Source organism: Poromitra crassiceps (assembly GCF_964638095.1).
Source record: "Poromitra crassiceps genome assembly, chromosome: 10".
NCBI lineage: Eukaryota > Metazoa > Chordata > Actinopteri > Beryciformes > Melamphaidae > Poromitra > Poromitra crassiceps.
The window spans coordinates 54,278,913-54,296,193 of record NC_139631.1 but is presented as its reverse complement, the minus strand read 5'-3'; the positions used below and the strand labels follow the sequence as shown (position 1 = coordinate 54,296,193).

The following is a 17,281-nucleotide window of genomic DNA, read 5'->3' as shown; positions in this document are numbered from 1 at the left end:
TGGCCCCTCCCTGTGTTCTGAATCGGATAACTCTGCCTGGTCTCTCGGTCTCAGGTCAGTTTAACACGTGACTCCTGGCTGATTGCTGTTACACAGACTGATCTCAGATCAGATCCACACTCCGCTGAAACTCTGGCCAGGCCAGTTTAACCAGCTCCTGCTGCCTTCAAGGTCTCCTCCTCAGTTACCAGCTCCTGCTGCCTTCACGGTCTCCTCCTCAGTAGGACGTCACGGGCGTTCCAGTGGAGTGAGGATCTTAAGTTAGATTTTTTTTTGTTAAAACAAATCTTTGTTTGATTTGAGTGAAGCTAATTGATGTTTTAATTAGTCTACTGTAGCCTATCATGCCTACAGCTGCATAATATAGCCATATAGCCGAGGTGACAAACAATTAAGCAACTGAAAAGTCACACATAACTACAAGTTACAAACAATAGCCGATATACTGTAGGATAGGCCTAATAATAAAACATCAAACAACCCAGCAATGTGATCAATATGACTGGGAAACATTATGATGGGATATGGTTTAGGGATTTTCTATAGCCTAATATCCAAAATGGCTGAAGGGATGGAATGCCTGGAATCTGAGTTCTAAATCTATTAGGATGATGTAGTTCTAAATCTATTAGGATGATGTAAATTGTAGCATTTGGGGCCTCAGTGATTTTTTCCCGTATTGATTGTTACAGTTTCCTAGCCTGGGTGAACCCAGCCTCCACGTGACCTGCTCTCAGAGTTCTGTCACTAGCTAGTGACTGAGAACTCTGAGAGCAGGTCACGTGGAGGCTGGGTTCACCCAGGCTAACAGTTTCCCAGTCATAATTTTACGTCTTTTTTGTTTGTTTGTGTTTCCTTTATACCTCTATATACTATATATATACATACTCCTTTATTGTATTTGTTCATTCACTTTGTAATGGTTGTTTGAAAATTGCCATATAAATAAAACATAGCCTATTTATTATTATTATTTACCTATTTACCACGATGTTGGATTGACTGCTAAAGTCAAAGGTTTGATATTTTGGACTGTATTTGAAGACAGTACTATTCAGTTTGGAGTGAAAACTGGGGAAAAAATCCTCTGTCTCCACCCCCGATCTTTTTGTGTGTGTACCATAATGTGTCTATTCTTTATTTGAATCGTGCCTTCTTTGAATCATGTTGGATCATTTCATTGGATAACTGTTCAGTTATTAAAGCACCCATCAGGTCTAGGTTCAGCTCAAACAATCCACTAATGCATTATTCTATAGTGGAATCAGAGTTTTTACAGCAAGAGGCTATTAGACAGCAGACATTTGGATAGCCTATTCATTTCAATATTTTTTTTAATCTTCCTAACCTTAGGGGTTATGCGCAGTTTTAAAATGGGACTTTGTGCCCAATAGGGTACTCATTAAAAACCATGGATCAAAACCTGATGTCCCTGATGTCAGCTCACTATCGCCATCTAGTGTTGGATGTTGGGCAAGTCAGTGCACTCATCAGGGACGCCCCACGTATCTGAGATTACACGTTAAAGGAACTTTTCAGGTGGTATTTGATGTATTCATGGGCTATTTGATTTGGTGAACTGTCTTTTGATTTATGTTTGATGTATAGCTTATGTATGTGTGTATAGCTTAACAGGTTGAAACAAAGTTTGTGTGTAGTTATATTTCTTTTGAGCTGGGTGACTTTCACATTCCAATTACCAACCTCAGGCCCCCAACCCTGATGCAAGTAGGCTACAACATGTCGAGTAACGTTGTTGGGCATCACGATCAAGATATTTTGAACACATTTGAAATAATAAATAATAAACAATACTCTTGATCCTTTAACATTTTGCCCATCGGCCAACTTTCTTACCTGTATTCTGAAAATGTATCAAATAGTCTATTATAAAAATAAAGAAAAAGCTGACATTTGTGTTTTGTGAATATCAAGGAAAACATATATCTCGACAGCTCAATTGCACACGCTCATTACCATCGGTTGCTTCATATAGCACCCGATGGACCTTGGTCTCTACATTGGGCAGGATACCTGCTCACACACACAAACAGAATTAACTAAGGACGTGTGATTGCTAGTGAACGTGTAGGATTTTGAAAATGGTAAATGGCCAGGCTTTTATAGTACTTTTATCCAAAGCGCTTTACAATCAGTAGGTACATTTGGCTCTTTATTAAACAGACGTGTAATCTTGTAAACACATTAAATATTACAGTACAATACACCTTCAGACTACATGTCTTTAAAGTGAGCAAATAAGGGGAGACGCTACACAAAGTAAGCTGCCAGGGCGGCCATTTTGTCTTTGGGCTTTTTGGGGTTGCCACGGCGCCCGCGGCCCCTGCCCCGCCCTCCTCGTCTGGCCCCGCCCCCCCGGTGCATGGGGTGCCTCATGGCGGCGTGTTTGAGCTCCACCAGGTCCTGGAACACGGGGTCACAGAACACACAGCCGGTGTGCTGGGTCTCACCTACGGGTAGGAAGCACACGTTTCATCACCAATACCATTATATCAATTCTTTGGACAACAATGTATCAATTCTTTTGACAACAATATGATATTATATCAATTCTTTGGACAACAATATATAAATTGGACAACAATACGATATTTTCCTGATACTACAAAGTCTGATACGATACGATTCGATTTAATTCAGGGCCCTGCGATCGATATGAGACGGATGATATCATATGCCCATTTGACACAGATTTATATCAACTCACAAAAAGCAACTAAAACATGATTTGACTTTTTTTTCTGAGCTCTTCCAGACATTTAAATGAAAAATATTATTTGTAATAAAAACGATAAAAAAAAATAGACCTGTTCACTATAAAGTGCCACATTTCTCATTTTAAGTGCAAATGATTTTGATCAGTTAACTTAACTCATTCCCTGCCAAAGTTTCAAAGGAAAAGACGTCAGCCACTGCCAGGGTTTCTGATCATTTTCACTAATCTTCCAAGACCCACAGAATATTTTCTTCTATGTAAACACTGAATATCTCAAAAGACAGAAGAGTCTCTACTTTCATAGAAAAAAGGTTTGATTCTATCTTCATCCATTCTTTAGTTATTGACACTTGAAGGTAGGAAGTGTTCACTGAAAATGTCCGTCTGTCCCCAAAAAGCGGAGAAAAAAAGCCTTTTTGTAAATGAAGTCATCTTCACGGGTCCCGAACTGAATAAATGTCTCTGATGGCGGATAGTGGCCGGTGTTACACCAAACTATCAACCCCAAAATGGTTTGGTTTCCCTTTCCGGCCGACCACGCCCGTGGTCACAGCTTTTACTGGACCACCGGTGCGAGAGTGAGATTCACCCCGCTCTCAGGAGAGGGAAGGCAGGGTTGTGCTCTCAGGAGAGGGAAGGCAGGGTCGTGCTCTCAGGAGAGGGAAGGCAGGGTTGTGCTCTCAGGAGAGGGAAGGCAGGGTTGTGCTCTCAGGAGAGGGGACCCGGGTCGTGCTCTCAGGAGAGGGAAGGCGGGGTCGTGCTCTCAGGAGAGGGAAGGCAGAGTCGTGCTCTCAGGAGAGGGAAGGCAGGGTTGTGCTCTCAGGAGAGGGAAGGCAGGGTCGTGCTCTCAGGAGAGGGAAGGCAGGGTTGTGCTCTCAGGAGAGGGAAGGCAGAGTCGTGCTCTCAGGAGAGGGAAGGCAGGGTTGTGCTCTCAGGAGAGGGAAGGCAGGGTCGTGCTCTCAGGAGAGGGAAGGCAGGGTCGTGCTCTCAGGAGAGGGAAGGCAGAGTCGTGCTCTCAGGAGAGGGAAGGCAGGGTCGTGCTCTCAGGAGAGGGAAGGCAGGGTTGTGCTCTCAGGAGAGGGAAGGCAGGGTTGTGCTCTCAGGAGAGGGAAGGCAGGGTTGTGCTCTCAGGAGAGGGAAGGCAGAGTCGTGCTCTCAGGAGAGGGAAGGCAGGGTCGTGCTCTCAGGAGAGGGAAGGCAGGGTCGTGCTCTCAGGAGAGGGAAGGCAGGGTCGTGCTCTCAGGAGAGGGAAGGCAGGGTCGTGCTCTCAGGAGAGGGAAGGCAGGGTCGTGCTCTCAGGAGAGGGAAGGCAGGGTCGTGCTCTCAGGAGAGGGAAGGCAGGGTTGTGCTCTCAGGAGAGGGAAGGCAGGGTCGTGCTCTCAGGAGAGGGAAGGCAGGGTCGTGCTCTCAGGAGAGGGAAGGCAGAGTCGTGCTCTCAGGAGAGGGAAGGCAGGGTCGTGCTCTCAGGAGAGGGAAGGCAGGGTCGTGCTCTCAGGAGAGGGAAGGCAGGGTCGTGCTCTCAGGAGAGGGAAGGCAGGGTCGTGCTCTCAGGAGAGGGAAGGCAGGGTCGTGCTCTCAGGAGAGGGAAGGCAGAGTCGTGCTCTCAGGAGAGGGAAGGCAGGGTTGTGCTCTCAGGAGAGGGAAGGCAGGGTTGTGCTCTCAGGAGAGGGAAGGCAGGGTTGTGCTCTCAGGAGAGGGAAGGCAGGGTCGTGCTCTCAGGAGAGGGAAGGCAGGGTCGTGCTCTCAGGAGAGGGAAGGCAGGGTCGTGCTCTCAGGAGAGGGAAGGCAGGGTCATGCTCTCAGGAGAGGGAAGGCAGAGTCGTGCTCTCAGGAGAGGGAAGGCAGGGTCGTGCTCTCAGGAGAGGGAAGGCAGAGTCGTGCTCTCAGGAGAGGGAAGGCAGAGTCATGCTCTCAGGAGAGGGAAGGCAGGGTCGTGCTCTCAGGAGAGGGAAGGCGGGGTCGTGCTCTCAGGAGAGGGAAGGCAGGGTCGTGCTCTCAGGAGAGGGAAGGCAGGGTCATGCTCTCAGGAGAGGGAAGGCAGGGTCGTGCTCTCAGGAGAGGGAAGGCGGGGTCGTGCTCTCAGGAGAGGGAAGGCAGGGTCGTGCTCTCAGGAGAGGGAAGGCAGGGTCGTGCTCTCAGGAGAGGGAAGGCAGGGTTGTGCTCTCAGGAGAGGGGACCCGGGTCGTGCTCTCAGGAGAGGGAAGGCAGGGTCGTGCTCTCATCTTGCCCGGTTGGGTGACTGGTTGTCCGTGTCTGGAGGTCATGGAGCAAATCTACCAGCTAAAATGTACACGGTGTGAGAGTTTAGGAACTGGATTACTAAACCTCCTGAGGACAAGTGTTTGTCAGCGCCTGGTGAAAAGAAAATCCTTCAAGTTTGATTGACAGGCTGCTCCGCTGTCATGGGGTCCGTGCCTTGCTCAAAGCTGCTCGGTACCATCTCAAAGCTGCTCGGTACCAGCTCCAAGCAAGCTGCTCGGTACCAGCTCCAAGCTGCTCGGTACCATCTCAAAGCTGCTCGGTACCATCTCCAAGCTGCTCGGTACCAGCTCCAAGCTGCTCGGTACCAGCTCCAAGCTGCTCGGTACCAGCGCTTTGAGCAGCAAGTCTAGAGCTCTTTTATGGAGCCTTTCTGATGGGAGATTGTTCCTTTTCTCTGCTTCATGGTTTTGTTGGACAATCTGTGCTGTAGTATTTCACAAGGTGAGTAAGAGCGCCATCTATCACATGACAGTGAAAACACGCATTGACATGATATCACATCAATGGCGGGGAAAGAGTTAAAGAGCCCTTGATGACCTTTCAATAGAGAGGCAAAGTGACCGCCTACTTCCTGCTTCAGCACTCTACCAGAGATTTTCATCCGCCATTTATTTTCACATACACATTTCGTAAAATGCGTATAAAAATTGTACTGGTTCAAACCAAACGGTACAGATATATTTAGAAACAGGAGAGATCGCATAACATTTCACTGGGCCCACATGTAAAAAAAAATGCGGGTTTAAAGAAAATATGTTTTCGATGTTGTTTTTTTAAGTTTTGGTCCAAGTGAAATGTTCTATGGTCTCTCCCGATTATAGCGTTAGCTGAACCGTTTGGTTCGACGAAGTAAAACTATTTTATGAAATGTTTATGGGAAAACAAATGGCAGATGAAAATCTCTGGTACAGTGCTGAAGCAGGAAGTGGCGTTCCACTTTGCCTCTCTATAATGAACATAAGCATCTATGCTTCATTACCTTGGATTCACAAGGTATATGGATGTTTTCACGTTCGTATCGTTTATCGATACGATGATGTATCCCCCCCCCCTACTTTCACCCCCCCCCCTACTCTCACCCCCCCCCCTACTCTCACCCCCCCCCCTACTCTCACCCCCCCCTACTCTCACCCCCCCGCCCCCTACTCTCACCCCCCCCCCTACTCTCACCCCCCCCCCCCTACTCTCACCCCCCCTACTCTCACCGGCGGGCAGCGGCGTGCGGGTCTTGTTGAAGTCGACGGCCACCAGGGATGCGTCGCAGGCGTCACAGCTCTCCTGCGCCACCTGTGGAGAGAGGAAGAGGGCAACAGGGCTGTACTATATATACTAATATATATATAATAAATATATATATATATATATATATATATATATATACACACACAGTATATACTGTGTTGATAGTCAGGAGAAATGACGAGTCCAAACACACGCATGTAGGGAAAGAGCAGGAAGTGAAGAGGCTATGATCAAACAGAACAGAGCTCATTAGTGCTGAAGTGATCAGGAGCTTCATTGATCGATCGACAGACAATGAATGTTATATTTTGGTAATTGATTAATCGTTTCATTTGGCTGCTTACAGCTTCACAAATGCTTCAGATTTGCTGCTGCTCTATTCCATCTATATCTATTCCATCTATATCTATTCTGCTGCTCTATTCCATCTATATCTATTCCATACATCAAAAGAGAAGAAAATGGCTGCTGATCACTTTGGGGTCTGGTAACCTGTAAAGGGCATTGGTCATCATTTTTCCACATTTGATAGACTATTGATTATTTCTCGATAAAATGATTCATCATTTAGATGAATCAATAGTGAAAGTAGTTTTAACTATGTGGGACGCTTTTTGGGCCGACTTTGACGACGTTAAGAATGAAGTGACTGAGGTTGAGGGTGACGGATGGTTCGCCCGGCTGGCATCTCCTGGACCCCTTGCGTGGGATCCCATGCATAAGGTATCTTGAATCACTTATGTGATTCAAGATACCTTATGCGACTGGTGGCACCATGTTGTAATGTTGAATGTTGAATCTTTTTTCCTGTTCTTTTCCTGTGTCTGAGCCTGTTTGTCTTGTTCGTTTATTGTTCTAAACAAAATTTAAAATAAAATATTAAAAAATGAAATAAAAATATAGCCGCAGCCGTCTCTTTTCACCTGACAGCGGGGAGCTTCACCGGCAGGACGTAGCACATGGGAGGATCACGCTATTCCCACCAGTTCCCTTCTGCCCTGACCAGGTGCCTCGACCGACCAGAGGGGGCGCTACTGCAGCAACCAGGACACATACCCCCAATCCGGCTTCCCACCCACAAACACAGCCAATAGTGCATGTATGGACGCCCGACCAAGCCGGAGGTAACACGGGGGTGGCAAACCTGCGACCCTCGTTTTGGTAGGCAGGGAATCTACCGCTACACTACCCGGACGCCCCTCCTTTAGATGGCTTTAACCTAACATCAACATTCTAATTTGAACCCCAGCTCACTTCCTGTTGCAGTGTTTGCTAGTACAATAGGACAAGCCTGACTAGCCCCTTTCGGAACTGTGTCGTTTCCGTGAAAACCGTCTATAAGTCTTCAATGACTTCAGTGTTGATAATACATACTGTACATATACCAGTATTCTAGAAGATGTACAAAATAGGCAAACAGTGAAACATTGAGGAAAAGTGGCGATGGCTTCTTACCTGCACCCTGTGTGCGTGTTCAAAGAAGTGCACCACCACGTTGCATTTGTTACAGGCCATCCTCCATTTGGGTCCTGAGGTGGGATCCAGAACCAGAACCCCCCCGTCACACTCCACACACTGCCCGATGCCCAGCGAGCTCAGAGAGTGCTGGCAGGAGGGGTGGGTGCACTCGTTACAGCCCATACCTGGGAGGAGCACGTGACAGGAGAGAGGTTACAGCCCATACCTGGGAGGAGCACGTGACAGGAGAGAGGCAGGGGATATTTATACCTGGGAGGAGCACGTGACAGGAGAGAGGTTACAGCCCATACCTGGGAGGAGCACGTGACAGGAGAGAGGCAGGGAATATTTATACCTGGGAGGAGCACGTGACAGGAGAGAGGCAGGGGATATTTATACCTGGGAGGAGCACGTGACAGGAGAGAGGTTACAGCCCATACCTGGGAGGAGCACGTGACAGGAGAGAGGCAGGGAATATTTATACCTGGGAGGAGCACGTGACAGGAGAGAGGCAGGGAATATTTATACCTGGGAGGAGCACGTGACAGGAGAGAGGCAGGGAATATTTATACCTGGGAGGAGCACGTGACAGGAGAGAGGCAGGGAATATTTATACCTGGGAGGAGCACGTGACAGGAGAGAGGTTATAGCCCATACCTGGGAGGAGCACGTGACAGGAGAGAGGCAGGGAATATTTATACCTGGGAGGAGCACGTGACAGGAGAGAGGCAGGGAATATTTATACCTGGGAGGAGCACGTGACAGGAGAGAGGCAGGGAATATTTATACCTGGGAGGAGCACGTGACAGGAGAGAGGCAGGGAATATTTCTACCTGGGAGGAGCATGTGACAGGAGAGAGGCAGGGAATATTTATACCTGGGAGGAGCATGTGACAGGAGAGAGGCAGGGAATATTTATACCTGGGAGGAGCATGTGACAGGAGAGAGGTTACAGCCCATACCTGGGAGGGGCACGTGACAGGCGAGAGGCAGGGAATATTTATACCTGGGAGGAGCACGTGACAGGAGAGAGGCAGGGAATATTTATACCTGGGAGGAGCACGTGACAGGAGAGAGGCAGGTAATATTTATACCTGGGAGGAGCACGTGACAGGAGAGAGGCAGGGAATATTTATACCTGGGAGGAGCATGTGACAGGAGGCAGGGAATATTTATACCTGGGAGGAGCACGTGACAGGAGAGAGGCAGGGAATATTTATACCTGGGAGGAGCACGTGACAGGAGAGAGGTAGGGAATATTTATACCTGGGAGGAGCATGTGACAGGAGAGAGGCAGGGAATATTTATACCTGGGAGGAGCACGTGACAGGAGAGAGGCAGGGAATATTTATACCTGGGAGGAGCACGTGACAGGAGAGAGGCAGGGAATATTTATACCTGGGAGGAGCACGTGACAGGAGAGAGGCAGGGAATATTTATACCTGGGAGGAGCACGTGACAGGAGAGAGGCAGGGAATATTTATACCTGGGAGGAGCACGTGACAGGAGAGAGGCAGGGAATATTTATACCTGGGAGGAGCACGTGACAGGAGAGAAGCAGGGAATATTTATACCTGGGAGGAGCACGTGACAGGAGAGAAGCAGGGAATATTTATACCTGGGAGGAGCATGTGACAGGAGAGAGGCAGGGAATATTTATACCTGGGAGGAGCATGTGACAGGAGAGAGGTAGGGAATATTTATACCTGGGAGGAGCATGTGACAGGAGAGAGGTAGGGAATATTTATACCTGGGAGGAGCATGTGACAGGAGAGAGGTAGGGAATATTTATACCTGGGAGGAGCATGTGACAGGAGAGAGGTAGGGAATATTTATACCTGGGAGGAGCACGTGACAGGAGAGAGGTAGGGAATATTTATACCTGGGAGGAGCACGTGACAGGAGAGAGGAAGGGAATATTTATACCTGGGAGGAGCACGTGACAGGAGAGAGGAAGGGAATATTTATACCTGGGAGGAGCATGTGACAGGAGAGAGGCAGGGAATATTTATACCTGGGAGGAGCACGTGACAGGAGAGAGGCAGGGAATATTTCTACCTGGGAGGAGCATGTGACAGGAGAGAGGAAGGGAATATTTATACCTGGGAGGAGCACGTGACAGGAGAGAGGAAGGGAATATTTATACCTGGGAGGAGCATGTGACAGGAGAGAGGCAGGGAATATTTATACCTGGGAGGAGCACGTGACAGGAGAGAGGCAGGGAATATTTCTACCTGGGAGGAGCATGTGACAGGAGAGAGGCAGGGAATATTTATACCTGGGAGGAGCATGTGACAGGAGAGAGGCAGGGAATATTTATACCTGGGAGGAGCACGTGACAGGAGAGAGGAAGGGAATAGGAAGACAGAAATAAGAGAAAGTTGCATTCAACCCTACGTCCCATTTCATTGACATGTATTTTACATTAAAACTAGAAGGAGCGCACTGCCAATATAACAAGTGAGCGGTCCAGACTGATGTTTGAGCCAAATGTGAAGACATTCTGTCAAGGCGTTACTGAGATATGCTGTTAACCAGCTTGAAAATGGCGTTTGTGAGGTCACAGTGACCTTGACCTTTGACCACCAAAATGTAATCAGTTCATCATTGAGTCCAAGTGGACGTTTGAGCCAAATGTGACCAAATTCAGTCAAGGCGGTCCTAAAAAAATGGCGTTAATGAGGTAGAAATGATTTGTATTATGTGTGCCTGTCTCTTTCTTCTTTCTTATGTGTGCCTGTCTCTTTCTTCTTTCTTCATGCACGCACAAATTGCTTGAGGGACAGTTTCTTCCCGCAGGCCACGAGACTCCTTAACATACACAAATAAACTCCCAACAATCATGTAGTAGCTGTACTATAGCTGCTACCATTACGTATGTCTAATGTTTAATTGTATGTTCAATTAGGTCTATGCTATTTGCACCTGTGCAAACAGAATGTTAATTATGTTTAAAGTATGTCCATGCCATTTGCACCTATGTGCAGTGAATATGTCACTGTCTTTGGCTTGTCTTATTGCTTTACTGCCTTATTGCGTGTTGTTTCTCTTGTTTTCCTGCACCTGTTATTTTGCACTATGTTGTAACGGAGTCTACAGCACAAGAATTTCACACGTGATACTTGTGCTACGGAGTGACAATAAAAATCTTGAATCTTGAATGTCTCTGAAGGGGGGGTTGCTGAAGCAGTAAGGGGCAGAGGGGGTAACTCTTACCTTTCTTCATGTCTCTGAAGGGGGGGTTGCTGAAGCAGTAGGGACAGAGGGGGTAACTCTTACCTTTCTTCATGTCTCTGAAGGGGGGGTTGCTGAAGCAGTAGGGACAGAGGGGGTAACTCTTACCTTTCTTCATGTCTCTGAAGGGGGGGTTGCTGAAGCAGTAGGGACAGAGGGGGTAACTCTTACCTTTCTTCATGTCTCTGAAGGGGGGGTTGCTGAAGCAGTAGGGACAGAGGGGGTAACTCTTACCTTTCTTCATGTCTCTGAAGGGGGGGTTGCTGAAGCAGTAGGGGCAGAGGGGGTAACTCTTACCTTTCTTCATGTCTCTGAAGGGGGGGTTGCTGAAGCAGTAGGGGCAGAGGGGGTAACTCTTACCTTTCTTCATGTCTCTGAAGGGGGGGTTGCTGAAGCAGTAGGGGCAGAGGGGGTAACTCTTACCTTTCTTCATGTCTCTGAAGGGGGGGTTGCTGAAGCAGTAGGGGCAGAGGGGGTAACTCTTACCTTTCTTCATGTCTCTGAAGGGGGGGTTGCTGAAGCAGTAGGGGCAGAGGGGGTAACTCTTACCTTTCTTCATGTCTCTGAAGGGGGGGTTGCTGAAGCAGTAGGGGCAGAGGGGGTAACTCTTACCTTTCTTCATGTCTCTGAAGGGGGGGTTGCTGAAGCAGTAGGGACAGAGGGGGTAGCTTTTGCCCCGTGAGCCTGAGCTCCACAGCACCAACTCGAAGTCGTCCAGGGGGCAGCGGAGCTCCTTGTACAGCTTGATGGCTCCGTTCTGGGGAAGGCTGTAGGTCTCATCACAGTGGGAGCAGTGCAGCCTGCTGGGCTTGGCCTGAGATGAAACATGGGAAAAGTACACTTACTTGTGTCAAAAAAGAGACTGGTGAATTAGAAGTACTGATTCAACTTATTTACTCAAGTAAAAGTCCAGACTTTGAGCCAAATGTGAAGAAATTCCATCAAGGCGTTGCTGAGATATTGCATTAACGAGCTTGAAAACATCTACTCCTCCATCATGAGGCTACATTGTTGATGTGATGCATGTGACACACGACACTAGAGAGAGAGAAAGAGAGAGAGGCGGTCGAGCGAGCTAGACCGTGCATGAAGAGAGGGAGCAGTGGTAGCGTCTCTAGCATGACAGCTGGGAGAGCGGGAGATGAGAGAGAGAGACAGACAAACGTTAAAACTAAATAAGGAGCCTGTTTTGAAAACTTAAGGAGTAGAAAGTACAGATATTAATATATAGGGAGCAGCACTGACAAAGGGCAACAACCATGTGTGTTTTCTCCTGTGTTCTCCCCCCCATCACTAAATGACTGCTTGCTGCAAATAAATATTTAAATCTGGACAAAGAGGTTTTCTCTGGACCTCAATCATATCACCTTGAAAGGATGGCCATGGTGACCTGAACCTTAGCCCTGCATTACAATTAACAAAGACAGTTGTTTTTGTTTTAGAGATACATGTATATTTTATCCAAATACAATATAATCATAATTCATCTCACACCACACAGGAGCATCCTGACACCAAGGTTGAAAAGCGCTGCAATAGTATTAACTCAATACAGAAGCAACAGAACCAGATACATTAATTCACCGGACAATTATCTAAGCTCTGAGGACACATTGTTCTACATGACTTTATACATTCTATTTGATTACAAAGAAATAATTAAGCAATATATCACGAGAGCTAGTGTGTTGTGATGAATATATCACACTGATAAGCTGTTATCCCACGAGGCCGCAGGCCGAGTGGGATAACAGCTTATCAGTGTGATATATTTCACAACACACGCTGCTCGAGTGCTATATTGCTTTTATAAAAGGGTTCCAAGTATAATAATATAATAATAATAATACTATAAGTCCGACTGGCATTTTATTCTGATAGAGTCAGTTGAAACAATACTGTAAGGCGGGACCTCTAGCAAGAAGATAGACGTGCGGGTGATTTGATTGGATCGTTCTGGAGACTGAAGTCGACATTGGCCAATCCTGGCGCTTGGCTGAGAGCTTTTCCAAAGCCCGACACCAGAGCCGTATGCTGACCAAGTAACGTTACGTCTTATTTAGAAATGCGGGGTTAAGAGTGAGGGCGCGCGAGAGAGGGGTTCAGCCCGCGTCTATTCTTGTACAAATCATCATTTTCTGCGAAGTATTAGTAAAGTTATAAGCGAAGATCGATTCACAAGGATCTGAAAGTTGTCTCCGCCATTTTGTTTTTGAGGTACTTTTAGTAAGAGAGTTGCGCCATCATGCGTCCATAATGACGACTAGTGACCCTCCATACAGCAGATCAGGAGAAAGCTGTTTGTCTCGAGCGCAGCACTGCCATTTAGTAAGAGAGTTGCCATGGTAACCAATAACCCATGGCCATGGGTTATTGAACTCGGTTACTGGAATTATACAATGGCTGTGAACCAATCAGATTGCTTGATTTGAGGTACCCATTTTATAATTTAGATTATACCATGATCTGGGTGAATACTCGATTCTGATTGGCTGCAAGGTGTCCATTAATTTGTGATAATGTACAGTGATAATGTACACCTAGCTAAATGGTCTGTTCATTGTTCATATCAATGCGCCAGGATCACGACAGAGCTGTTTGAGCTCTATACCACCGTTAACTCATTGAGTGCCAGCCACTTTTGGAAGACGGATGCTCCCAGTGCCAGCCCTTTCAGAGCGTTTTCAGTGATTTCTCGAGGCCCACAGAATATTGTGTGATATTACTATGTAAACACCGAACACGCCCAAAGAACGATGAGACTCTATTGTATCATCAGCAAAAAAAAGTTTATTGATATCATTTTCCGTTCTTTAGTTATCAGCCGGAGAAGATAGGTTGTTTTCAGCAAAAACAGACGTTTCAAATTAGAAGCTGAGATATTCAGCCTTTTGTGAAATGAAGCATTTCAAGTAGAGCCCGACCGATATATCGGTCCACCGATATTATCGGCCGATATTGGCCGATAACCGATATATCGGTATCGGCCGATATGTTGGCCGATATGCCGATATTTTTTTATTTTGTATTTTTTAAGTTATAGACAGCATGTCGTGTATATTTGATCTTTTTTCTTAACTCAAATTATATTTTATATTTGTTCTGTTTGTGTTTTTGTATTTCTAGTTACCGGTATTTATAATTATTAAATTCCGAGTTCGGTTTACTGTTTCATTGCATTGATGTCATTTTGGACAATAAAGTTTATTGATAAGCTGTAAAATATCCTGCCTACATTACATATCTCAAGTCATGTCAAGTCATATCTTTGTCAAGTGTTTGATATTTGAGGGATCATTGCAAAAGAATTATGTAATATAATGTGTAATATATAATATAAGAATATCAGCCAATATATCGATATCGGAATTGTTTTACTTCCTAATATCGGTATCGGCATCGGCCTCCAAAATCCAGTATCGGTCGGGCTCTAATTTCAAGCACATCACTGACTCTGAAGCTAATATTTTCTGATATAGTGACACCTCAAAAATAATTTCCTTCAATAAAACAGCGAAAACAAAGGAATTTTGTTTGGTAAAATAATATTTTTTAGCTTCAACCAGCAGCGCTGGCCCCTGCGTGCGCAGACCCTACACTTTCTTGCTGGTCTTGATTTACTGCTGGTGGGCATCAGATATTCTAGCTTGCCAATCTGTCCATCGAGCCTGCTGTCTGGGTCAGTGTTGTATGCTGCCCTGCGTGCCCCACCCCCCTCTACTGCAAACCCCTCCTCTGTGGGTGTGTGTTAGGATGACGTCACCATTCCTACGTTGACGTCGTCATTCCTACTATGATGTCATCGATCACTGATGATGTCATGATCCACCTGTGATCCACCTGTGTCTCCACCAAGTGTCTCAATCATGCCTTCCGATGGCCTCGCTGGTGATGTCATAACACATGTGATGTCATAACACAGGTGATGTCATATTCAGGTCTATAAGGGCCTGCTCCTGCAGGCCTTGGCCAGTGATTGATAAATTCTCATCAAGGATCATACCAATCATACCATCGCAATCTCTGCAACCGTTCCCAAAACCTCGAACAGTGCAGCCCCAACCATCAAGTTCCACAACACCCCAGCTTCATCAACTACCCGCGAATAGGTCCACATGTCTTCCGACGACGATCCTGACCGTATCAATCACTCAGAAATGGATCTAGCGGGCAAACTTCTCACCCCAATCAAGGAGGAGGCCCCCAATCACCCTGAAGCGGGTCTAGCGGACACACTTCCGCCAGTCAAGGAGGAAGCTCCCGAGACCCCAGTTTCCCCGCCGGCCACGTCAGGTGGTCCACCAGGCGACACCTCCCTAACAGCACTGATTTCTACTATTTCTGACCTGGGCGCGCGACTCGCGGACATGCAACTGGGGCAGATGCTACTGAGCCAGACCGATTGCGCCCCTCTGCCCGTATCGTCGTTTGATTGCACCCTCTTGTGGCGGGGTCAGCCCCTTGCCCTCCCGGCCTTTGTCGACTCGGGGGCGGAGGGGTGCTTCTTGGACCGCGGTATTGTTACTCGACTGGGCGTGGGGACCGTCCCACTTTCCCCCGCCCTTGAGGCGATAACCCTCGGGGGCCAGCGCTTCGCCCAGATTACTGAAAGAACCATGCCTGTCGACCTTCGCTTTTCTGGGAACCATCGGGAGACAATTCACTTCCACGTGACTGACTGTCCCAACACTCCCGTGGTCCTCGGCCGCCCCTGGTTAAACCTGCACAAACCCTTCCTCCAATGGTCCCCAGGCAAGGGCAAGGTGGTCTCGTGGAGCCCCTATTGCCATGCAAATTGCCTGGTCGCCGCGCTCTCTCCGGCTTCCCCTGCACCGGTGTCGGCTGCGGCTCCCCCGGATCTGTCGTCCGTCCCCATGGTTTACCATGATTTGGCCCCGGTGTTCGGGAAGGAGCATACGCTGTCCCTCCCTCCCCACCGGCCGTTTGATTGCCCTGTTGACCTTAAGGCCGGGGCAACCTTTCCCCGGAGCTGGCTATACAACCTCTCCCGCCCTGAGCAGGAGTCGCACTGTTCGAGGTTTTGGGAACGGTTGCAGAGATTGCGATGGTATGATTGGTATGATTGGTATGATCCTTGATGAGAATTTATCAATCACTGGCCAAGGCCTGCAGGAGCAGGCCCTTATAGACCTGAATATGACATCACCTGTGTTATGACATCACATGTGTTATGACATCACCAGCGAGGCCATCGGAAGGCATGATTGAGACACTTGGTGGAGACACAGGTGGATCACAGGTGGATCATGACATCATCAGTGATCGATGACATCATAGTAGGAATGACGACGTCAACGTAGGAATGGTGACGTCATCCTAACAGTGTGTCTCTGGTGGCTCTGGTGGCTCTCTGCTGAGTTTGCTCTGCACTGAAAACCCAGCTTTTTCACAGCGTTCCGCGTGTATTTGTCACCGGCTTCCAGCGCTTCCAGTTGAGAATAATAACAACTCCACAACTAATCATGTGGATGGGGCTATCGCAGCGGACACGGAGGGGCTCAATTGTGGCAGCAGATTGGCTGCTGCAGGGCAGGCACAGCTAACGTTATGCTTCATGCATATCGATGCATACCGATGCGATTTCCGTTTCCCCATGACTTCTTCTCTGTTTTTTCTTCGCCTTTCTCTAATCTGGAGAGCACTGTCGCCACCTAATGGGTCCGTAAAATAGCTTTTACACATTCAACATCCACCATACTTTCACAGGAGATGGATCTGGCTTTGATCCACGTCCCACCGTCAAAAAACGCAATTGACGACTTTAGTCGTCATTGGTACTGAACGTTACTATTTGAATTGACGACTATAGTCGTCATTGGCACTCAATGAGTTAAGGGTTAATATGGCACTTTTATAAGTTTAGAAAAAAATCGAGTCGGTCAAAGTAACTATTTAGATTACCCCTGTGTGCTCAGTTTATTAAAATAAGGCTATTTAGAAATCTGTCGTTTTCGGAGATCTGCTGTTGTTGTCAGCTGACAGAAGCCGGGCTCTCAGCTGTCAACTGTCAAACCCTCTGTTTACAACTTTGCAGAAAGCCAGCCAGGCGCTTTGCAAGAGCGCGCGCTGCCTCTTATCACTGATACAAATCAAGTGGAAGAGGAAAAAGACGAGATCAACAAAAAGAAAACAACGAAATGGTCAGTTAACAGCAACACACTGAGAGACGTCCTTGTAAAACATACCTGGACTCCAACATAGAAAGCTTCAGATAGTTTTCAGTCTACTCCAAGCGTGGCATGCGCCATTTACGTCTATAAGACAGACATTAACGTAATTCCCTGGAATGTGAGTTTAAACGAGCCAGTTACATGGCGTTGCATTCTT

General features: G+C 47.3%; 1 protein-coding gene across 1 annotated transcript in view; it reads right to left on the bottom strand.

Annotated features, from left to right (window-relative positions):
* Positions 1-2,246: 2,246 nt before the first annotated feature.
* Positions 2,247-17,281, bottom strand: part of top3b (DNA topoisomerase III beta) — a 54,958-nt gene continuing 39,923 nt past the window's right edge. Inside the window, exons 16-19 of the mRNA XM_083643830.1 lie at positions 11,546-11,747; positions 7,697-7,884; positions 6,205-6,286; positions 2,247-2,471 (exon numbers count right to left, since the gene is read on the bottom strand). Coding sequence (XP_083499956.1) covers positions 2,272-2,471; positions 6,205-6,286; positions 7,697-7,884; positions 11,546-11,747 — 672 coding nt within the window. The 3' untranslated portion in view covers positions 2,247-2,271. The remainder of the gene's footprint in view (positions 2,472-6,204; positions 6,287-7,696; positions 7,885-11,545; positions 11,748-17,281) is intronic.